This window comes from Indicator indicator, chromosome 16 (assembly GCF_027791375.1).
Source record: "Indicator indicator isolate 239-I01 chromosome 16, UM_Iind_1.1, whole genome shotgun sequence".
In the NCBI taxonomy this organism is placed as follows: Eukaryota; Metazoa; Chordata; class Aves; order Piciformes; family Indicatoridae; genus Indicator; species Indicator indicator.
Window position 1 is genome coordinate 13,018,763 of NC_072025.1, and position 25,439 is coordinate 13,044,201.

Consider the following 25,439-nt stretch of genomic DNA (forward strand, 5'->3'; position numbering starts at 1 on the left):
TTAATCCTTGTCTATAAGTTTTGTTGGCCCATGGACTGATTTTTCTGGCTTGACGCTGTTACTGCCTGGTTACTGGAACTTTCTCTGGGCTCTCTGCACACCCTGGCTGTTATCTCTAGCCCCTTGTGTATATTGCCTTCCTGACTTGGTCCTCTCTGTCCATGAGGAAGAAGCCTGACCTTGCTACCCCTTGGATGACCGATTGTTAGAACAGTGACTGCTAAATACTTAGGTACAGCTAAGTTTGTTGATGGTAGTATCTCTTCTTAGACTTATTTGTGACCCAATATAAAATGGTCAGATTCATACCTACTTTTCAAGCATTAAATACATTTGAGGCTCTGCACAGTAAGCGGACAGACTCCACTAGTGTGAAAATATTGTGCTGGCAAGTATAGGCATAGATACAGAGTCAGCATAGGCTTCAGAACCTGTGGTAGCATTTTAGTGTGTTTCTTTTCTCTCTGATAGCCTCATGAATTAGAGAGCAGAATGACTATCTTCCTAGATTTCCATTGGAAACAAAAAAGGTATCACTGGACAGCCTTTGTAAGAAATCTGTACCTATAATAATGACATTGTTTCAAATGATATCACTCTGCTACATTAAAGTATATTAGCAGCTTGTTAAGCAGTCTATTTACAGAGAGATGTGACTCGCCTATGCAGGCCTAATAAAGAACTCTACTAGCCCGATAACAGTTGCCACAGTACTAGAGTAAGTATGGAGACTCCATAAGAAAATTTGAGATTACCTACCAGAAAGGTTAAAGGGCAGTTTCTGTTTCAAAGTTACTGGTAGTAGCTTACGTAGATGGAGAACTTTGTGCCCCTGCTTGCCTAGTTAAATTAAGCAAGACAAGTCAGTGGGCTTGCAGTGTTTTTTTCATAAATTGGTCATTGGTAGAAAAATTAAATTATTTGTGGCATTATCAGATGCAAAAGTGAACAATAGATTTTGTTTGGTAAAACACAAAATATAGAAAACATACCTGACAGCAACATTTTGCAGGTGTAGATTCTGCCTTAGGCTGTCCTAGTTACCAGTTTCCAGTGACCAAATTCTGCTCTCATGTACAAATGCAGAGAAGCACTTCCTATGTGTAGTTTATATTGGTACTGAATTAGGAGCTTCACAACCTTTCTTGCCCTTCATCCCCAAATCTTGCTAACCCTTATTTATCCTCATTCATTGTAAAATAGATTGTATTAAATTATGTCACCACCTTGATGAGTGCATCTGCTGGCCCCCTCAGAAGCAAGGAACCACCTCTGATCCACCAGATCTAAGTCAAATTTGAGTTCCTTGTGAAAGTGAAGTTACTTCCATTCTTTTTTAGTAGAATATAATGACAAAAATGTCTTCATTTATATCCAGGCAACATTACTGGGTTGAGATTAATTAAATCCATTGCATAGAGCATAAATTGTTTATCCCACTATAACTGTACTTGACTCGATACCTCATGCAATATGGAGCACCTGGGGTGCAACCAGGAAGTGGTGAGGAGAATAGATGCTTTTCCTTGGTAAAATATAGTCTCTCAGTGAAGACTAAATGTGCAGCTCAAGAAACAAGAGCATCTGCCAATATAGCAAAAGAAGTTGGCAAGCGGAAGAGAACAGAATAATCAAAAATTAATTTCAAACTTGCTTTCTGTCTTCACAATTTCAGCTATATAGATAGACCTGGAGGTTCTATCCTCTGTTAGCACACTATCACATTCTTGCTTTGGGGATTATGTTTTATCTGCTTCTTTGTTCCACCCACATAGGATCATGCAACTATTTTATATCATGGGGTTTGTTGTATTTTTTTCTGTATTTGTATTGACACAAAGTGGAAATTCTGTTCCTCCTACTGCCAGACATTTGACACATAACATCACATTTCTGAAGCTATTTCCTGATGACCTCGTTTTTGTTTGTGGAATTTAATTTTTTAATCTGTTTCAATGGTTACCCACAGTTATTCTTTCCTCTGATTTTGCGGTACTTTCCTACATTAATCATTCATCTTCTGCTGTCACTAGCATTCCCCCCAAAGTTGTATTGTTAATTTCCTCCAGTCTTGTCCTTATTTTCATTCCTTCTCACTGTTAGCTCCTTGCTTATGTTCTCTTTTGTTTCCATATTGGTGTACATCTCTAGATGCTCATGTAGTGACATGCACAAGTCATCTTGTGTGATGCAGGTCACTTTCTTTACTCTTGTTGTTTTTCCCCAGTGAACCATTACAGTGAGGACAGAAATTGTCCTGCTGATCTTTGTCTGTTGCTCATGACTTGCAACATAACTGATTTCCTCAGAGCCTCTATTCACCAAATCTTGCCTCTTTCACATAGCACTCAATAACATTTTAACAATCACAGAAGTAAAGGCCATCACAGGATGAAGAAAACATCATTGTCACTGTTGCATGAAAAGAAAACGGCAGACAAGTTCAGGAATTCAAATCTGGCATATCCACAGTTCTCAGTAGGATTGCTTTTTTCTTTTATTTTTCTGCAAACTAGGAAAAAAATCTATTAACACCTCGCTATGTGTAAGGAAACTGAAGCTGTTTTACTTTTGCAATGAACTTTTCATTTTGCTTTATCTGCACTCAGTATTCATCTGTAAAAGTTACTATTTTCTAATCATGCTTACAATACGCACCTAAATCCTTTTGAAAAGATATGCTGCAAAACCACAAAATTATAACATGTTATAAATTTATCTCAAAATGCCAGTTCTAATGTTTTTTATTAGGGCTATGAACTTTGAAGTACAACAAAAAGTATGTGCCATCTGAATCAAGATGTGTTTGTTCTGGAGAGTCATGAAATTTAATTCATCTGCTACTACTGTACAGGATCATAAATATGCAAATGAGCCACAAATTGTTTTGCCTGTGGATAAAAAGGAATTTGAGTGACAAGAAAGGACAAATATTTATTAAAATACTTGAAATAGTGACCATTCATATATACTGTGTTGGTTAATGCTAGATTCATTTAAACACAAACCAAGAGGAAGACAGTAGTTTTCTCCTACAATGTTTAGGTCTACACATAAATACTTTTTCTTTCTTTAAGCCACAAGAATTTTTTTCTACTTACTGCATTGATGGAGCTGTTCCCAAAGCCCAGGGCAAGGATCAATGTGGAACGCAGTGGGCTCCATAACACCAAGAAATCAAAGAAAGTGCTGTAGCTGAACTTTGTACCTTTACACTAATAGAGGCTTTACTCTTTATAGGGTACAACATATTTGTGAAGTGTGACAGTGTGTGATTGCTCTTTACCCCAGAGAGCTTGTTATTTCAGGGTAAACAAGCAGCACCCCGTACAAATACAATGCAGGGCCAAAGAACTGATTATACCGAGTCAGGGTCCTCATGACTAGTTACAGGAAATTTAACATTTTCATTTTATTAGTCAATCAGGTGCAACTCTATTACTGACAACTTTGAGGCCTCAACCCAAAATTCAGTTTCTGCATGGGGCCTCAGCAGGATTCTTCCAGTTTTGGTATTTATTAGATATAATCCTGATTTATGAGCCAAATGTTGTTCTGCAGTGTTTCAATGGATTTTACATTTGTAGTTCAGCCAAACATATTTTTTCCTGAGTAGTACAGACTTCTGTTATAAAAGAATGACCATCAAAATCATCAGATTTGCTTAGTTGAACTTGTTTGGAAGCAACGTTTTTATATGAGTGGAGTCTGCTGATGTATCTATACCTGGCATTTCACGACAACGATGGAGAAGTCTGGGGTTTTTCTTTTAGATGTGAAGGTTTTCTACTCACTGAGAGTGAAATCTGTTGGTTTTTATGTGTTTGAACAGAGGTTTTTGTTTATCAGACCAGAGATTTACTTTTCTTCACTTTTGCCCTTAGCTATATCTTGCAGGATATTCTTTTCTCAGCCATCTCTGCCTGCACTGTTGAGTGTATGTTGAAATTTTCTGTTACAATTGAATGTAAATCAATGAATGACAAAATACTTCATGTCTGTGTTCAGTATTCATGACTTGTGGTCTTAAGCCAATACAAACAAAAAGATAGGACCATCAGATTTCCAATGAGCTTCCTCATTATAGACCATGCTGGCTGTACAGATAGTCAAGGTCATGATTATGTGTTCAATTAAATAAGTGTAAATGTCCATATTTCACAATTTTGTGAAGAGTAAGGGGTTTACAGCTGTCATATTTAATGCCATTTAAATGATGCATATTTTAGAGAGCAGAAAAAAGAAAACCACATTAAGAAAACAATTTAAAAATAAGTTAACCAATTAAAGAAATTAACCAATTAAAAAAGCATTTCTAGTAACAAGAGACAAATACAGGAGTTATGTGAATTCTGAGAGTTAAGAGCATTGTGATAGTTTCCTATTAAAAAAAAAAAAACTTATACCAACTCTGCTAAGCTAATGTGGCATGAGTGGGAATTAGAAGATTCTGTGGTAAAACTGCTAATAAGGTAAGGACTTGACACTGAACCAGGGGTTGTATTAGCATAAGGTAATACACAAAGAGCAATCGTTGCTGCCCTGAAATGTTTATTATCCATACAGACAAGACAGAGTGACCAAAAGGGAAGTGAAATGTTTCCTTACAAAAGGGTGATTTCTTTTAAACTTGAATGGTCAATTAGTTTTTGAAGAATTGCTGGCAAACTTCTCCAGGGATGAAAATTAGGGATTGAGAACCTGTAAATTGGCCTATACCTTTAGAGTGTGTATTGAAGGAACCTGCCATGGAGCTGCAAGTGCTGTGAATTTTGAAGTGGTTATTTTCAGGCAGATCTTCCCTGGACACCTGAGTTTGTTTTTGCTTGCCTTAGCTGCAGCCATTATGGAGATCTATGAACAGGAGTCAAAAATCTCAAAGTTTCCAGGTTCACTGGAGGTCTAGAGGGTAAAGTGGAAGAGGTGTGGGGTGAGGTTGAGGTGAAAAAATTAAATTGGATAAAGGATACAATAAAAGAGCATTCAGTGAGAGTGATCTTCACAAAGGAACATACCCTTTTAAAAGCTATCCAAAAGTCTGCCTGGTTTCTAGTAGTAGGCCAAGGCTATTTTTATACTGCAAATCCTGTTATTTCCTGGGTGCACACCTTCCTCACAGAAAAGGATGATTTCAGTGTAATGAAACCAGACTATAGGTGATGGAGGATAATGAAGCTAACACTGTCATTTCAGTATTTTGGGCAAGACATATTTTACTAGGTAAGGTAGCACAATATACTTGCATTATTTATCAAAATGTTGCTTTCTGAAATCTCCCTGTGGGAGCAAATCTTGCAGGTGCTTACCTGTTTTCTTATAGGGTGTATGAATTCAGACATAGAACCTATGGCCTGGGACCAAGATCACACAAGAAATTATATATATGTAAGCAGCAGCCTCACTTAAGTTGCTGAGTCTGATGTGAGCTAAGCTAGGCTACTTGCTTTTACAAAACTTCTTTTCTACTCTGATTGCAGGAGATAAATGTTTGTAAGACTTGTGTACATGATATTTTATTATCCTTTATTGTTAGGAATGCAGGTAGCCAATGGATCTGAAGCAAATGACCATAAGCAGCCTTGAAGGAAAGTATCAGATTCATTTGGGTTGAGAAAGTAGAGAACACAGAGAGCACTGAAAGAGGCAAAAACAAAGAAATGCTGACCAGGATCCAAACTTTAGAAAATGCTGTTGGAATCTCAGGGCCAAATTTTTCAATCGAATCTAATATCAGTGCTAAGAACTGGCCCTGGCTAGAAATATCCAGAGCTATTTCATCTAAATATGCACATCTGGCAAACAAATTAATATCCCACTCTGCAGCTTTTGCCTCAGGGACCCAGGGGACTGCTTCACTATTGAGGGGTAGAGAATTTTAAGATGAGTGATATTTCAAATAGGGGTGGTGCATCCTAACTAGATGGTGGGTCTTGAGGGTCAGCTTTGTCCTCTAGTTGTTTTCCTTCTAGTCTGCCTCCTCTTTTGGATTTGTTCTTATAGTACTATTAGCCATAGTGTTGGGACAGAACAATTAATTTTCTGCATCAGTTGATCTAATGACTAAATTCTGGCCAAAAAAATCACTTGTGATCGAGTCTAAATTATCTGCTGACTGCACTGGTGTATTGTTTTTGAAGATAACAAACTGCAGAGGTATAGGTCACACTTAAAGGACTCTGTGGTTAAGTAACTGTAGCAAATGAAATGGGTGGAAGGCAAAGCTTTCCGGAAAGTTTCAGCTACTTTCAGATGACTAGCATTACAAAAATAAAAGATCCTTAGCAGTACTCTCGTCTGTCACACAGCCTATTACCATGGTGATGTACAGACTGGAAGGAACAGCTTTCCTCAGCTGTCGGGGTGAACCTGCCGAGAAAGCAGCCCGTGAGACTTACGGTGGCATGACGGAGACAGAGCAGCAGGTGCTGGTGCGGAGTCGGCGCTGTCCTGCGGGCCGGGAGCAGCACCGCGCGCTGCCCGCCCTGCGCTTCCGTCCCGCGCGCGGGGCGGCTGGACGGTCAGGCTGCTTTCGGCAGAGGTCGCTCTGCTCCTAACCATGGAGGAGGCGCGTTCCCGTGCTGGTGAGCAACCCAAACAGATTGGAAACGTTTCCAGTGCAACATATTTGAACAAACTCTTCATCGGTTATGTTTAGTTCACTGGAGCGTATTTTTAACTTCAGTGGCAAGGAAAATAGACCTTTTTCTGCGTGCTGCTCTTAGCCGAATCGACGAAAGCTTGGAACATCCGTGGAAGCCGTAGCGCAAAGGTAGAGGATTTTAGTGTGCTGTTTAGCAGCCCGAAGCTCAGAGGGAGAAGGAGAGTGAAGCTGTCGTGTGAGACCTACTCGTCAGATTAATAGTAGGAAGCCTTAAAATATCGTGGAGGGCAGCAGGATTAAAGACCTCCTCGGTGTGAGCAGATCTGCAGCTGTATTGTGAGAGTTACTTGGAGATGAGACACAGGATGGTTGCGGTTTTGGAAGCTGCTTTGCATCAGACTTGGGGGCTGACTTCACGGTAGCTTTTGCCCCTCGGGGGAAGACGAACCACTTGGTCCAGGGCTGCCGGGGTCTCCGCCGCCGGCATCGGAGCGCCGCCAGTGCTTCTGCAGCTGGGCGGCGAGGGGGAGAAGGGGGCAGGCCGGGTCCCCTTGGCCTGTAGCCCGCTTTCGCTGGCCGGGGCGGCAGAGGCTGCGCGGGGGGTGCCGAGTCGCGGCGGAGCGGGCGCCGGGCCGAGCCGGGCCGGGCCGGGCCAGGCCACGCCACGGCCCCGCGCCACAGGTGGAGGCGCCCAGGCGCCTCTCTCCGGGGCCGGGCTGCGGGGGCGGCCGGTTGCCAGCAGCCTGTAGGACCTTGGCGAACGTGCGGCGGTGGGCTGGAGCCTTGCGCGAGGGAGGGGCCGCCGCTCGTGATGCAGGATGCTGTATTCCCGGTGCCGTGACAGGCGAACGGGAAGGAGACGCCGGGAGAGCCGGACCCAGCCCCGCTGCGCTCTTCCCGCCGAGCCGGGCGCAGCGTTGCCGCACCAGGTGGGTGAGCGGGCGGCCGCGCCGGGGGCCGAGAGCCCTGCGGCCGCCTCCCCGACCTGCTGCCCCGAGCCGGGCTCCGCGGGCAGCCGCCGCAGACGCGCCGAGCGAGTTCAGCCTGAGCGGGGGCGGCCGCGCGACTGGGGAGGGTCGCCCTAGAGCCTCTGGGGAGCGCAGACACCAACCTCTGTGAGGTGCAGGAGTCCGCTGTGTTTTGCCAGTTGTGGCTCTCAGCAGTGCCTGCCGGGGTGGGAGGGGGAAGTAATCCTCCTTATTGCCGTAGTTGATTTAAACTTTTGAATGACAGAAGCATCCAGGAGTACTAAAGGTTTTGGGAAGGAGGGGAGTTTTTAATTTTTTTTTTTTTTTAAGAAAGGGAAAGAAAGGCCTATTTCTGTGAGGAGTCTCAATTATGTTTAGCTGACAGGTGCAAGAGCTGTTTTGGATAGATGGTTTTGGTTTGCGACAGCCAACCTTTTTGAAAGCAGTGCTGGTTTTGAAGGAGAGATTTGTGTTCACTTTGGGGCTTTGGAAGTAGTGGGGTGGTGGCTGGGAGGAGGCGGGGGGCGAGGTGACCCTGCATGTGTATTAGGGGGCGCAGAACTTGTAATATTTTGAGATCAGTCTGATAATGAATGTTCTGAAGCAAAAAGTTACACTGACGCTGGGAATTAATAGAAGTGGCAGCATTATTGCGTGGTTACTTTGTTAATGGTTGCTGAAATCCCGGTTGCTGAAATCCCAGGGCTGGGCTCTCGTCTTGGAGTGGGTGAAAGAGCTGAAACAGTACATCAGAAATCCTAGGCTCCCTGAATTTTCCCTTCTGGAGATCAATATGGAAGGGGTTGCTAATTTGATTAAATTCTTCTGCATTCAAGAGTTAATCGAATTTGCTTGCTGTTGCCAGCTTTCCCAAAGCTTTCCTTTTCACCCCTTTCTGTTCCCATTTTGGATCTACCTCACCCTGCAGGCTGTGCTCATAGCATGCATTGCGTCTCCTCTTCTGGCCAGCACAAAACTCTGGTGTTTGCATTGCATTTCTTCCAAAGGCCGGTTCCATGCCTTTTCCCAGTTTGCTTTAGTCATTGAAATTCTGGCGAGGTCCACTTGGTTTTGTTTGTAACATGAAAAAAATTCTCTCGACAGAGCCCCAAGGCACGAGGATGGCCATCCCTAAAGCCACAGGGCTGTCGTGGGAGATCACCTGGCTTGCTATTGCTCTCTATGCTCACCTACAGGTAGGTAATGGGCTTGTTCCTATTGTGTCTGGTCCTTTATCAGATGATCTTGCTGCACGCTCTGAATTACTCTGTTTTTAAAACAGAAAACTACTGAAGGAACTGCACTGTAAAAATAAAAACCTCCAGTTGTGAAGGTGTTCCTTTCAGTGAACTGAATTTCAGAGATATCTATGTGGGAAATTAATACTCTCTCTCTTCCTGGTAATATTGTACCTGACTTTACTGTATGGGAACTAAAGGGAGCTCTTGCCAGATGTGTAATGCCATGGGTCTTCTAGGCAGCTCAGGCTCTCTTTGCCCCCCAAGAGGTTTAGCACCTGATAAATGTTAAGATAGTGCAAGTGACAAGGGTTATATAAATACCGGAGTAGAAATATCTAAAGCACTTGGAAGGTGAAAGCAGGAAAGGTGGTCCAAAAAGGTTTTAGCTTCAAGTGTTCAATGAATACAGGAATCGTGGAGGAACACCATAGTTGCCAACTGATCTATTGCCTGACACATGAGCCTAATCAGTTCCAAGAAGTGAGTATTTCAAGAAATATGGTTTGCTGGCATGCAGCAGAGATGTTGTTGTAGTATGTCATTCTCTATACTGATAGTTCCCACAGCACAGAACACTTCAAGGATTGTTCAGTCTTAAATACACCCAAATCCAGAAATGTTTAGAAAGGAACAGCTAAATAAACGGAAGGGTATTTTTTGCAATAGATAGCAGGTTTTTTTGAAGTGTTGAAGTAAGTTCTGTTTGTGCTGTTGCGATGCTGAGAAATGGTGCTTTCAAACCGGAGCCTGACTGGTGCATTACATAAGCATACATTCTAAAGAGTTTTGTGTTGAAGGAAAATACAGGAGGAGTAAATTCAAAAGGTGTGTGAAGTACTGTTCTAGACAGCTGAGTAAGGGTAGACCTTGAGATTTAAGGTAGTGGGAATGGGGCATCAACCCGTCCTCAGTAACACTGCTTGAGTGCCCTGTGTGCTGCAAGTCACTGGGCAGCTACCTGTTGATGAACACCTCCTATATCTGTATTATGGTTGCAGCTAGTCATGAAAGTACACTGGGTACTTGAGTAAAGGGCTTGTGTTAAGTTAAAAATTACAAGATTTACACTAATTGTGCAGTAAAATTCAGTGCATTCAGCACATGTCCAGGCAGATAGGGCAGCAGTGGGATCTTCTGCTTTCTCCTTGCATATTTCTTATGCAAGAACAAAACTATTACTGGTTTGCTGTGTCTGTGCAGCTTGTGTGCAAGCAGCTGTGTAATGGGCCCTGTGTAACACTCAAAAGTAGTAAGTAAAGTTCTGTTCAAGATAAGATTGGAAGTTCAGAGAAGGGAAATGTCAACTTTGTGTTTGGGCCTTTTGGTTATTAAGATATTTTATTTTGGTTTTGCTTCTTGTTCTTCTACAATATTTTTTTTTTCTTTCATATTTTTCTTGTGGTAGAACTGGAACCAGTAGTGGCATGGTTTCCTCTTTTCCACGAATGGTTTGGCATAGCTTCACTTGTCTCTTTATAATAAAAAACAACCCAAACACACTGCAATAGGCTGTTGTGAGTAGCTTTATGAACATTTCAGTCCAGGTCAAACTTTTGGTCTTGATTGTGCTTTAAAGTATTGTAAACTATTTGACATATTTGAGTCATTAACACTTAACCCAAATCTTGTAGGAGGCCTTTCTGCTCCTAAGTTTTAGATGTTTTATCACAATTTTAGGCACATTAAGGTATTTTATATTATTTAACATAACATTTTTTGGTATCCAGTAACCATTAATTCTTTAATTGGTTGCTTGGGGCCATACTATATGGACCACACACAGTCATTCCACCCCAATATTGTACCATAGCTTCCACTTTTGTTGTTTTTGGCTATTAAAGTGCTTATGTCTGGAGCTAATCAATTAGAAACAATTGGATGCTGGGCAAGGTCACAAGTCTATGTCACATCACTTATGTGCAGTTGATTAATTTCATCCGGCTTGAGGCAGGTACAGAATAAAATAATGACCATTTAAAATGAATGTGGTGGAAATGTGGTATGAGTGTAGTGCAAAGAAAACTTTAACATGAGAAGTTGTGAAAAAGAGGTAGCTGTTTCTGAGAAGAAATGGAAGTTAACTTTGGTTATAGGATCCCTTTCTGATTCTTCATAGCACGGTAACAAGCATAGCATGGTGTTTCATTAGGCTCCACACTATGCTCTGCCCTTACAGATACGCAGTGTCTCAAGTTTGACAAAGTTATTTTGCCAAGGGCAGATTAGTTGCTCTATGAGTAGGTAAGTTAGATTTCATAAGGTAACCCAGTAAATAGTTTACTGCTGTGTATTGCTGAGCTGTCTTTTTTATTACATCTGCTCTGTGACCAAGAGTGGTGGCATAAATGGCTCAGGAGGAGATCACTTATGGGTAGGTAGCTTGAGCTGTGGTCTTCTGCAGACTTAAACCCTGTATTTTCTGGTACGTGCCAATGTAAATGAGATGAATGGAACTGAGTTCATCTAAAGCCAGAGGTAATCCAAGCAAATGATGTCTGTATGTTTTTCTTGAAAACAAACAGAAAACCTCCACCACTAAATGGTTAGCTGCAACATGGAATAATTAATTGTTTCTAAATATTTAAAAGATTAATTTATCCAAAGAAGCTAACTGTATTCCACAAACTATACGTATTTCTGACCATTGACTTTGGCCTTGCATGTACCTATTCATGTGTATTTATTGCTAAATATGGTTTAAAAGGTTCCTCATTTTCTCACATGATAGTAGATGAGCTATCAAAAGTACAGATTTTCAGAGATGGCTAAGCCAATAAACAAAATAGAGCTATCCAAGTCCACTTTTCTTGTTTTAAGAAAAGACATTAGGCATTCTTGTTTTAAGAAAAGTGGAGTTCATATGGCTCCTGTTGGTAATTGGAAAGGTAAGATGCTCAGTCTGGTAACCAACTCCCTTAACCTTCTGAAAACATTGTTAGACCATTCAGCTAGGTGTTGTTATGAAGTGTATGTGAGGCTGTGTGTATCTGTATATTCTGACTAATGGTAGCAAGAAATGATAGCTGGCAGATTCATATAGACAAATGTATATCATCAAGCATTTTATACACGGATTAATTTTAGATGTAATCTCTGGTATGTTGTTTTCAAATCAGGACTGTGCTGATACTTTCTTAGGTTCCTGCAGTCCAAATGAAACCCTCTACAATTCAGTCCATTTAATCTCCAAAGACCATGGGGTTTCTAATGTCTGAGTAGGGAATAACAGCAAAGACACCATGTCTGGATATTTAAGAAGCATTAGCTCTGGGTTTCTATGGAAGGGAAAGCTTTTGCAGGTCACTTACTCATTGAATAAACTGTGGGTTGCTCCCATGATTTATGTTTCTGCAATCCCTGCCTGCATTGTGTTGGGGCTTTTTTTCTAACTATCTGATATTTTAGATGTAAAGGATATACATGCTGAAAACATTATCTTATTCAGAGTGATTCTGCCATAACCAATCTGCCAAAAACTACCAACATAGTAAATGTCTTTAAGGTTGAGTTTTGCAAGGCCAAAAATCTGATGTCCATTATATGACATAGTGAACTTGGAGATCATCTTTGTGAAAAACCTTTGGAATATTGTTTTATAGTCTCTGAACACATTGCATACTGATGTTCAGAAAAGAGATTATGGTCTACATGTTATACAAAATCTCCAATAACTTTAATAAAAAATATCAGGATGAGATTTGCAAAGCCAGAGTTAAATCTGAAGTAGTTTCCCTTTTTTGTACCAGGTTGCAATTCTGCACCCATCTGGAGTTTTGCCATAAGCCTCAAAAAGCCTGTGGTTTATTCTTAGTTTGAAGATTGAAATGCCTCTTCTATAGACAAATAACACTTCTGAGATTCTGTAGAAGTGCTCTGACTTAAAATATTCATCCTTATTGACCAGGTTGTAACTCACTGACAGCATTACCAGAAAACTTATGTAAGTTTCTGAACTCACTTTGAATTTATGACTAATAATGATTGCTCAGCCAGTGCTCATAGGATCTGAACTGCTGTTACCCCCAATTTACAATCCTAAAGAGTTGAATTGCCGTAAAAATTGGGATGAATCTGCCCTGTGACTTGAGACACTAACTTTGTATGAATACTTATTTTTTAAAATGTACTCAAAAAAATGAAGTCACCTATGGGAAATGGCCAAGAGTGAAGGCAGTCTTTCACTGTCTGTCTGTCTTTCTGTCTGTCTTTCTGTCTGTCTGTCTTTCTGTCTGTCTTTCTGTCTGTCTGTCTTTCTGTCTGTCTGTCTTTCTGTCTGTCTGTCTTTCTGTCTGTCTGTCTTTCTGTCTGTCTGTCTGTCTGTCTGTCTGTCTTTCTGTCTGTCTGTCTTTCTGTCTGTCTGTCTTGTCTTTCTGTCTGTCTTTTTTTTTCATAAATATTTTTATTATAGTGATTATGAAACTGCAAATTGGTGGTTCCAAAACTACATATCCTAGAGTTGACCACCTTTGGAGAAGCCTGGAGTGTAGGAATAATCTCTCACAACAGCCAGTGGTTTCTAATCTCTCTTTTAAAGCCAGTGAAAAAACAAAGGAATAGCTCTATGATGATCTTTGGTTTTAGCAGACAGTCAAACACTTAGTCATTGATAATTACTCATTCAGTTTTGCTCTGTTAAGCTGGATCTTTCATATTCCTTACCAAATTGGGGCAGAAATGGCACTGAGGTGGCAGTTTTGTATAGTGCACCAAATTCCATTCCTGCTTTTGCATCATAGAAAATGTGCATGATTGTACTGATGTTAAAGTCCTTTTACTGTTCATTCAGAAATCATGATTTAGCTATCCAAAATAATAAGTTTTGCTTCAAAATAATATATGTTTAAAAATCTGAGTTCTTTTTCTTTGCTCTTACTTCTAGAACCTGTGGGGTTCACATATTTTTATGTCTTCATCTGCAATTTTCTAGTCTTGAAGCTCTTCTTAAAATAGTTCTCCATACTCACCTGAATCCAGGAGCTGGGGTTTAAGTAAACACCAAGTTTAATGTGGTTTGCAATGCAGTAGTAAAATACATTACCTTCAGTGATAGTGGGAGCAGATTTATAATTGTGCCACTATGATTGTTTTTGTTGTAAGACTACGCAAGAAATCTCTGGGCATGAGTACATCATATTCTGCAGATGTTGTACTTTAAGTCAGTGTGTTGATGAGATTTAACATAGTTGATAGTACTGAGGGTGAAGTCTTGTAGCTGTGTACAGTCCAACACAGTCTTACTTGAACAATTCCAGTGTAGTTCCTAATATGCAAAATCTCTGGAAAACAGAGGGAGTTTGTGCATGGTGAAAGAATGGATTTGTTTTTAAGGTACAGTTTGCTAGAGAGCACAGCATTCCAGAATGGGCATTGTATATAGCCATGGCAACTCTGAAGAGACAGCTAACACCCACATAGGAAGTGTCTAGCACTGTGGTTCTAATATCCCCTCTGCACTCACTTTATTGGCACTGATAGATAAATAATTCTTCTAGGGTTTGAAAGCATGCATATAACTTTAATTCACATAAGGGAAGAATTCTTGATATTAAATGAAGTCTGTAGATTGCCAAGTGCTCTTGAGTTATTTTCAAAATGGCCTCACTCCAACTTCTAGAAGGAAGTGCAGTTCTGTGAACTCACTTTTGGGTGACCATCAGCTACACAAGGATGCTAAACTTAATGAAGGTAGAGCAGCGTTTTCAGAAGGATCATGTGATGTGGAGTGTTTGTTTAGATGATTTGCAGTAAGACTTGAGCCCTAAGTTAAATTTTGTTAAGTATTTAACTGCATTGGTAGGTACTTAGCTGGATTTTTCAAAACAAGTAACAAGGTAAATTTCAATTAATCCAACAGGAACCAGGCACATCCAAAGGTCTGACTAAGTGTTTGTCATCATATTTAGCTGATTCAACCAAAGCTTCCCTCTTATAACTCTTGAAAGAATAGGTTTCTGGTGTGTAAATCCTGGTATCTAGATGTGCAGGTATTTCGTAATTCTTGAGAAGTGCAATTACAAGCATCACACATTCATACAAAGAGGAGAGTTTTTCAAACTTGGCCTAATATATCCCTTCCAGACATCATATTACATAAATTGTTTAGAAACAATGTTATTTCTGTTTCTAATTCTATATTTATTAGATTTACCATCATGATGGAGAGAAAATGAAAACAGTGTTCTCACTCTGTTTTGAGGAATGTGGTTTCCAAGAAATGTCAGTTTGTCATGCTTCTGGATGCCCTAGAAACACAATGAATGCAAGTCAGCCTGACGAAATCGTGAAACAGTATTACAAATGCATTTATGATTGCAATTACTGGATTGTTGTTGTATTCCAACTGTTGTCATTTGTGACATGGTGGGAGGTCCCAACTGGGTAATGATGCTGTTTTGCAGCATTAACTGGTGCATTTGTTTATATGTAGAAACATGTATTTCTGTATTTATGTAATGTTTTTTTCTGTCATCAGGTGCTTTGCCAAAAACTGAAGTTGCTTAAAATTTATGGGATACAGCCTCTTGTTAGTGCATGCAAGCAGAACGTGGGATCATTTATAGTGTGTGTATGTAAAAGGAGCTGTAGAGGCTCACTCTGTAGTAAGTGCAGATGTAAAGAGGAGAGTTTTAACTGCCTGATCTATTGCTTTTTAGTATCTTAGAAGTAAGAGGGCATGGGTACTGCATTGCCACAGACCACAAAAAGAGATTCTATTCTCTCCAGCTCTGTTTGCCAGTAAATGTTTTCTGTACCACACAGAGGTTCTGAGAAGGTTGCAGAAATTTGCTTTATTCTGAGCTGGCTGAATCAGCAAGAAATTAACTACCTCCAAAGAAAATCACCCTCTTTTGTTGGAATTTCCCTGGTTGTGTATGTGGCTGCTCCAGGGCATTTCCTGGCACAGAGAAAGACAAAAGGACAATCCAACTACTGGCTCTAGTATGTTCAGATTCACTTCTGATGTAAGTTTTCCTTGCTTTCTCAGCTCCTCCAGCCTCTTGTTGCTGTAGTAGTGGCGTGGAAGCATAAGGCTTAGGCAAACCCAGTACTCTCTGGATGTATAATAAATGAAATATGCTAAAATATAATTTTGCTTCCTCTCTTGATTCTCCTTTTGTTAAATGCTTGCAAGGTCTTATTACTGAATTGATGTTTTATTTTCTTGAGTCTCCAACTAGTTTGAAACTGTTCCCAGGTTGACTGACATGGATGTTGGCTGATGAAACCAATTATCAGTGTCTTCAGTATTGCCTGCTTGGTAGATATGTTCTAGTTGGAAACTGTCAGGTACATCCGACACATTACTGATTACTTCAGCAGAGCTCATCAACAGTTTTGTTAGAAAGCATAAGAGAGAATACTTTTATTGCTGGAGAGATTAATGATTGAACTTGGTGATCTTAAGGGTCTGTTCCAATCTAAGTGATTTTATGTGTTGTGGGATTTTATTAATGCCAGTAACTGATAAAGCTGAACAGCCTCTGTTTTTGTCAGCTATTTTTATAACTTTAATATTTATATGAAAACAAGGTGCTTTATGTGACTAACAATTACATTTTTTCTCTAAAACAGTGATTGTTGGGTGAGTCTTTTCAGGGAACAGCCAGTTCAGAGCTTGGCAGCTGTTAACAGTGCATGTTGAATGGTAGGAAGTGCTATGAAGGAAAGGTGTAAAACAAAGCAAAGAAGATCAGCCTGAACTGTATGAATTCCAGGTTTGCCCCCACTTTACTGTATACAGTTTTGATCCTTTTATGCATGGAGTGGAAAGGCTAGACAGGAATCAGCTGGTAACTTGTTTCTTCCAGCTGAAGAACTGAGGGTCATTAAATAAAGAACTGAGGGTCATTAAATAAAACTACAAGGAGACAGATTCAAAACAGTGAAAGGTGGTTGCCATCTGTGTAATGATCTTTTGCGCTCCCTGTCATAGTTGTTTGGGATTTTTTGAGTAGATAGTTAAAAGGAATTCAGAGGAGACAGGATGAGCACTGGGAAGATCCACTATGCAGTACTATATAAACAAATCACAACAGGCTAAGAAAAGTAGGTGAGTCCAGGGAAGTATTCCAGCAAGTATACTTGCTCCAGGCATGCTCTTTAGGTGTCCAGTTATGGTTCTTGTTGGAAGCTGATGGGCTACATGGATCCTTGGTCTGAACCAGTTCAGCTGTTCTTAAGTCATTTTGATGTTCTGTGGCGGTACACTTGAGGATTGTTGAACTAGAAGTTAGAACTAATCCTAGACCTCCTGTAACTTATGACTCATCACTTAAAAACTAACCAAGAAATCTATTCTCCAAACTCTGTGTGTATCTGGAGATACCTCCTGGATGCATCTAGATGCATAAGAACTTGCTCCAAACTTATGTGTGTGCCTGCATTCTGAGCTGCTTTGTGTCTTCCTGAAATGTGGGGTTTTTTTTTTATTTTTACATTGTTACTAATTTTTTTCTTTAAGAAACATTTGTTCCTGGTGCATTCTCAAATTTTAAAGTTTTGGAATTATTTTTAAAGTTTTAAAGACCCCAAAGAATTTGGGGTCATCTTGCTTAATTACTGGAGTAGCTTCTTTATTTTTAAACAAACACTAGTATTGCCTTTGAACAAAATAAATAGGGAAATGGCTTAGGACGTTTTACTAAATAAGGCTTGGCCTAAATTCCACTATCATTATGTGGTCAGTCCTTCTATAAGACACACATATTCCAGACATTTTCCCTGCATGAGTGAGCTCTTGCCCTCACCCCTGTGTGAAACTGCATACCCAAATGATTCTCCATTTCCTCTTCCTCCGTCTTTCAGTTAAACAGAACACAATAGGTTGGTTAAAATCATGAGAAAACCTCCAGAATGCCATCTTAATGTATGAGTTTTTTACCATGCAGCTGTTTATCTTCTGCTAAGAGGAAAGTATAAATGTATTTTTAATGCCAGGAGCTGGGCTTAAAATGCTGTTACTTATCCAGTGGGAATGGATTTGAAAATTAGTAAGCAATTAAATTAGTAGGCAAATACATTTTACTTAGCGTTGCAAGTCACATGGGACTTTCAAATATCCTGTTAGCATCACCTATTCTTAACTCTCAACCTTTTAAATCTTTACCTGCTCTACAAAGTAGTGTTACTTTGAAAGGGAACATTTTCTGTATTTTTTAATTTTTTTAATGAACTGAACTTAAATAAAAAAAAAAATCTTCCATGGTTTCTCCAAGGGCAACAGAGATATACTGGGAACACTAAGCTTTTCTTGGAGAAAATGTCTTCCTGTAGATAACCATCTTGAAAAGGGCCTTAGCTGGGATAACAGAACATGTGGGTCTTGTTCTGATCTTTTGAACTTGCTTGATTTATGTCCTTAGCAAACACTAATGATTTATTTGTTTATAATTAGTTATTTTTCTTGCTGAATTTAGACCTCTGTGAACCATCTGTCGTATGTCACATAGAAGCCACTATTTTGAAGTGTGGAAAATGTAGGAATTGTAGACTTTCTTTTTTATAGTTTTAAATGTTAAGGCTGGTCCTTGAAAACACTGGAGAAAAGACCATGGTGTCTTCATCTGTATGACAGGACTGTCCCACATCACTCCTTGTCTACTGAAAGTTCCTGTTGAGTAAGTAGTAGTATGAGGACTCTCAGCCTAGGCACTGTAGAATTCAGTTCTGAAAGAGATCCAGACCAGAGAACCCCATGGACTTCATTAGGTTGCTGTGCCACCAGTGAGACCTTATTTTATAAAATAAAGCTCAGGATTTCAACTTCACCAGTGCAACATTCTGCACCTGAGTAACAGTGCCAGTGAAATCCTCAGGCGCTTTGCTTGAGACATCACTGGGAGTTTTTCTTTGAGTAAGACTTGCCTATAGGAAGCAAACTGAGGCTGAATTTGATTAGTGCTAACTAGTTGGTTATTGTATTTCCTGTTGTGTGGTGTGAATTGTTTCATCTCTTCTTCATGTAACTGCTAAGGACAGATGGCATGTAAAGCTGTCTCTGCAGCTGTTAGTTTTCTTGAAAATTGATTGTATTTATCCCTCTGGAAAAAAAAAGCACAGAAAATAATAATAATAAAAGATATTTTGCCTGTTGCTTATAAGTTTTGCAATATCTGAAGTGCTTTCCATGTTTTTAAATGTCACTTTTTTATTGTGTGTCACTGAAGACCATTTTATCAAGTGTTCCAGACCATCCCTGTTGGCAGGAATTTCTCTGAACTACTGCGGAGGGAAACATCAAAAAACAGTCCTTAGAGCATGTGTGCTATTTTTCAGGAGAGCTGAAGCAGAACGTGGAAGTTTAATTTTTAAAAACTGATGTGACTTTTTTCCAGATCTATTATATTCAAAAGATTCCTTTGGCCCTTTTAAGGGATTGCACTCTCCACTGCATGGTGCAGTTTTGGTAAGGAAAACAGAGGGAAACACGAATACATCATAAGCAAGGAAGACAGAAGGTTGATTTCTGCATCTAGCATTTTGTCTGTGCATATGAAAATTGACATCATGGTGTTGGAATGTTGACCGTGTTTTGCATTTTGCTAGCTGCTCTTACTGGAAAGCATGTGTTTCAAAGACAGTTTTCAATTTTTATAAGCCTTTGCCTCCATAATAGCCCCATCTTAATTTGAATGTAGACTTCAGCTATGAGTAAGATTTAACTTCTAAAGTAAGAGATTTCTTTGGTGCAAAATGTGAATGGATCACACAAACATTAACCAGTAATGTGCATGCCTGAACCAGTGCAATCAAAGACAAACTTTAGTTTCCACTGTTACCACTGAACATGGACTTACTCTATTCAAGAATGTCCTATTCTGAGGGTAAGGATACTTAGTTCTGGGGAAATACTCTCAGGAAAAGCTGCATTAAGTGTGGGCTGCACAAACCCAACCCTTCATGAGAGATTTTCACTTGTGTTTCTTAGTTCCAGATGAGTCTCTGAAAGAAGGGAGCTGAGAAGTAAAAAAACCCAGACTAGCAGCAATGAAAAAGTAGTACTAGCCCTTCATCTTGAGAGTAATCATCCAGATAAAATTGGCAAATTCAATTAGATTATCTTTCAGTAATGGGCTGGCCTCTCTCTTCAGACTTCATGATCCAACTCATTTTCCCAGAATGTCAGGGCTGTATACTTTGTAGAAAGTTGGCAACCCAGGTTTCCCATGTCATCAACTCTATCCAGTCTCCTGAGAGAAGAGTTTTCTGGTACAACATCCTTGCACCTGCTAGTTCTTCCTCAACTCTTCTCAAAATCAGACTACTCTGAAGGCCTTCATTAAATTATTCCATGCTACTTAAGCAGTTTACTAATTTTTATGATAATCTGATTCTCCAAGTGAGATGAAGGGTCCAGTTCCATTACCCTGTCCATGTAATGAAGGACCCAAATTTTTGGTGGTATTTTCAGTGTCTAAAGTTCAGTGAAAGTCTCAACAAGGACTTCCACTGAAACAGTTTTGAGAGGTTAAAATATGGATCAATTTGATTTATTAAAGGGACAGATAAAACATATTTGGGATTGCAGATGATAAATGCACTAATTGCAAGTAATCAAGCTCAAGCTAGTAATTCGTGGGTAACAGCTGACAGAGACAAATGTTTGCAGTATGTAACAGTAATGCTTTCAAAAGGTTCAGCTGTATGTTGAATGCACAGTTCTTACCAATAAGGCATCTGTGTCTTGGGTAGAGGAGGAGGAGCACAACCCTTTGACTGTCCCCATCTCTGCTAAATCTTCAGTCTTTTTTTCCCCCCAGAGAGGTGTTCTTCTGTTCTTTTCTTTATATATATGTGTATATCCTAATCCATGTTGTCCTTCTATGTCCATCCTTCTATGTGACATTTAGCATGATTTGGGTGCAGAGTCAAGTAACATATTCACATATGTTTGTCATGTACTTTGTTTGGCTCATCATACTAGGGGTATAAACTTTAATATTAATTTTGCAGTTAGTTGGGCAGAGGTCCTCACTTTGTCACCATAGCCTTCAAAATCTGTAGTGAAGCTGCTTGGTTTTGTTGATTTAGGTTTACATCATGAATTTTAGCTGACAGAGGATTGTCTTATCTTCACCAGCTTCCCTCCTTCAGCTGCTTGTCAGGTCAGCTCTGCAGATCTCCATTCCCAGAGATAACATAAAGGTCTCTTGGTCATAGGCATCTCAACCTTTCTCCCCAGGTGTACTAAATTAACCTGCATTTGCATGACGTGGCATGCTGGGCAGTTGTTCCACAGGCTGCTCAGAGGACACATAAGAGCTCCCAGTTTTCAGAGACATCTAAGCAGATTTGCAGGATTCTCACCTGTCTGTTATTTTCCTGTATCTTGTGAAGGTGTTGTGTGTTTTTTTTTTTTTTTATTTTATTTACCAACTGGAAAAAAAAGTATTATTCTTACTATTTCATCAGAATATTTCTATGTAGACATCTAACTTTACATCTCAAATGTTGAGTATTAATTGTCATGATAGCTACCTATGACTTTTATTGGTTATTTCTAGAATCCTATTTCAAATATAGCAAGATTGTCTGAGCTTTATTGTTAAGTGTGAAATTTAATCTTTATTAAAGTGTTTAATAGTATAATTTGCTGCATATGTTGAAAATACAAGCTGCTATGAATAGCTCCTCTGTAAAAAAAAAAAAAAAAGCAACCACATTTGATATGTTATGTATGGACTTAAATCCAATATGTTGTTGTCTTTAACTAAAGGAAATGATACGAAGACATTTACAGAGAAGAATTTATTCTATTAACTTTAAATTTATGTAAAACTTTTATCAGCTTGTTTGTTAAACTCAAGAAGTTGAACTTCGTTTCTGTATTTTGACTTTGTTTAAAATGTGCTGTGCAAAACTTCCATTGTTCCTTGAATATTATTCTGATAATAATACAAAATGGCTGTTTTTCACATACATTAGGGGAGGAAAATATGAGTAGTACTGGGGGGAATATTGATTTAAATGGAGTGCCCTGTTTTTCTCTTTGTCCAGTTAGAGTAGATTTCAGACTTGAGCATTTAAGTGCAAGGTTTCCTGATAAATTACTGGAAATTTAAAATGTAATTTTTATACTTTGGAAAGAACTGGGAGAAAGGCTCTCCCTTTCCTTCATGCTTTCAGCCCCCAGCTTCCCAGCAAGCAGTACTATGGAACACATTGATTTAGAATAGGTATCAAGTTTTTGCTTGATGCTGAAGAAGCAAAACTAGAAGGGCAGCACAACCTTGCATTTCCTCCATCTGGATGAGACATTTGATTAATCTGTGAAATGCTGGTGATTGGTTTGGATTCTTATGGCTTTTAGGCAATTTTGATTGATTCTGTATGTGTAAATGGCAGGAATTAACTGTTTTGGCTTATGTTGGGATTCAGAGACCATATTAAATCTTCTTGGCCATAGGCATTTTGACTTGGCAATTTTAGTATACTTCCTTTTAAAGTGTGCAGTTATTCTTTGAGGATTTTAAGTAATCAGGCTTTTTTTAGGAATTGGTGATAATTTTAATGGAACAGTTTTCAGCCAGCTTTTTCCTCTGTTGTTAAAGCTGGAGTAAACAAAATGAGGGAAATTGCTGCATGCCTCATCTTAACTGTAAGAAAGGAAAAGCATGTAGGGAAGAGACAAATCTCATTCAGTCATTTTTTTTGTGGTCTTTTGCAAGAGGGTGACATGTGGATGTGTAGGATTTCCTCCAGCCTTTCTACCAAGAGCTGTATAAAAGCTTGTATAAAGGCACAGAATGCTTATAGCCTGTGTCAGGCCAGCAAGATGGCTATTTTCCCACTAAAATCAGGATAAAAGAACGTCTCTTTTGGCAGTAAAGGCAGGGCTCTGAAATAGAGATGTTCTGGACTGATAATTCCAAGTACAGCCAAACTTGCAGAGAAATAAACAGATTAAGATTTATATTTGGATCTTGTAATTTACAATGCCTGCTGTTAAGGTTTCATATAATAACATTTTACTCCATATAGAGTGCAGAGGAAACCAGACGTGTAAAAAAAAAAAGGGGAGGGGGGCAAATGAAGATAGGATTACTGCCACAGGTAACTTCAGCATGGTTTAGCTGTGTGAGACTGTTTTATTGTTTGCAATTTGTAAAGAAGTGTCTATAGAATGTGAAGAAATGTGAAATTATACAGGATAAGAATAGATCAAGTGAATCAGTAAGTACACAGTATTTCACACCACTGTTTGCAAACCTGCTACATTGTGTAGGTTCTAGCTTCGGTAGTTCCCGAAGTGTGATGGTTGTCTTTGTTCTGAGAAGTCATAGATAACACAGGGCAAAAAGAATCCTTTGCAATTAAACAAAAGGGTAGATGGATTTATTTCCCTGCCTTTGCACAGTCCATTGTTCTTGGATTCTCTCTGTGTTTTGAAAAGTCTTAGAATGCTAAAGACAAACATATGAGAGTCTGGAACCATGCTAAAGCTTTAGATATTGAACTTGTCAGAGTTGGCCTCCTAGCTCACATTAGCTTGTACTGGCAAACTAAGAGCTGCCTGCGGATAAGAAAATTCAGGGGAGGTTATTGCCACAGATCCATCCAAAAGCATTCAGGAATAGTTGAAAAATACTCTGTAAGAATAGTGCCCTTCTGTAAATCCTTAAAATTAAACTATGTTGTTAAGAATTCTGTTTAACCTTATGTGCAAGTGGTAGAGATAAAAGAGAGGCTGTTAGATATGCCAGAATAGGTGATTTTGCACTGTCAGTTGGAATTCAGATGTACTGGGAACTTCGTATTTCTCCCAGCCCTTGCTGATTTTAAAAGTAGTGAGCAGAGTATCCCTTGTCTTACATAAGGTACAACAGCTTTTCAAAAGACAAGGTCAAGTGGACAAACCAAGATTGTGTACTCTTTTAGAATTCACTGAATAAAAGCTGCTTTTGAAAAGCTATTCCTTAGTACCTGTCCTACTTATGAGAAAAACAGTGGTCTTTTCCACTTTGCTGAAGCAGAGAGGGCTGAATAACTTGCTTGTCTGTGTCACTTAGAGCTAATTACTCATTTTGCATGCAAGTCAAAAGCATTAAGAGATTTGATTGTACCAGCAGCAACAATAAGTCAGACCCTCCACAACCTTTCCTGTAGGTCTAGGTAGGAGGGCTTTTCAGTAGCTTTAACTACAGCCATTACTGAGTGTTCAATTGTGTGTCTAATTTTTAGTTGCTGGTAGATTCAGTGAAATGCCAGTAACTAGGTACATGCTGAAAAGTTATTACCCCCCACAGTCAGATTCTTCAAACTGCTAGAAGGAAGATGGTTTATCTTATTAGCCATCTGCTATGCCATCATAAACTCCAATGCAGTATTCTGGAGGAGTAAAATTATTGTTAGATTTCCTGTAGAAAGATAATCATTATTGGAAAGCATTGCATGACTTATGACATGTCTCAATTCATCTGTCCTGGGAGCTATCCATTGTACATACACATCTGCTTCTCTACACCCACACAGGATGGGAAGCTATTCCTCCACAGGAAGGTCTTCCGTTCCCTCAGTATGCAGGTGGTATGTGTTGGCAAATCACATATTGTGGAGATGGTAGCCAAGTTCCCAGAGTAATGCACACATAGTGAAGCAATTCACTCAACTTCAGCTGTTGGAATGAGAATACAAGATGAGTGACTAGGAATATAGTCACATGGGCTATCTTTCAATGCTTCTGTGATACCTGTTGTAATCACTTGATACTTGCTACTGGTTGCATTTGAAATATAGACTGTTAGAGGGTTAACAGTGGTATGTTAGTGAGATCAGTTACAGTGAAGACATTGGTGATTAAAATACCTAAAAAAAAAAAAAAAAGAGGCAGGACATTTAAGAGGACATTATACTTTTTTAAAAATTCCAAAACACTAAACAATGCCTTGCCTTTGTATTACAGATGTTCCTTAGTCTCGTCCATATTTCATCCTTTTTCTCTTGTCATATTCATTGAATGTCTTTCTGTAATCAACTGGCTCATTGTAAAACTGCTTAATGAAATTTCTTCACTGCTCATGAAAGATGGTATGATAAAGCTGCAGTGTTGTTAGAGCAGGCATCTTCTGAATTAGTAGTTTCTATTTTCATTTTATGTCTGGCCTGCTCAGCTGTGTCTTTTAACATTTCAGCAATTCCAGTTCATTCAGAGGATTTATTCATTCCTTCCAGCAGCAGATCCTGTGTTTATCTTTTCTCACCTCAGTAAGAGCCCTTTCCTCTTCACCGTATCAGTCCTCCAGCATTACTGTACACATCATTTAGAAAAACAAAAATGAGTCATTAAACTAATGACCATTAGTCTCAACAGTTGTCAGTGAACACGTCTATAGTGCCTCTTACGTGAGCTTTTAATTGCTTTGGTTTTTACTACTAAAGAATGGTTATCTAAGTAGTGGCTTCTCAATATGTGTATGTGAAATACTGTCAGTTAATGCTAGTAGATAAATTGTGGAAGGGGGGAAGGGGACTGTCTTCATATTTGGTCCTTTCTGATTGTGAGGCTTTCCTTTTTTCAAAGTGCTTCTGCTTCTTTTGTTGCATTCTTTGCTTTTTGTTCACTTATAGACCTTATTATAGTTATCCTTTTATTTGTTAATGATGAACAGTGTGTCTGGCTCCATGCAACAC

At 39.3% G+C, this 25,439-nt stretch overlaps 1 protein-coding gene across 1 annotated transcript in view; it reads left to right on the forward strand.

The window, feature by feature from the left end:
* The window catches only part of ADAMTSL3 (ADAMTS like 3), a 187,643-nt gene that overhangs the window by 2,397 nt on the left and 159,807 nt on the right, over window positions 1–25,439 (forward strand). Inside the window, exons 2-3 of the mRNA XM_054387718.1 lie at window positions 215–232; window positions 8,674–8,765. Coding sequence (XP_054243693.1) covers window positions 215–232; window positions 8,674–8,765 — 110 coding nt within the window. The remainder of the gene's footprint in view (window positions 1–214; window positions 233–8,673; window positions 8,766–25,439) is intronic.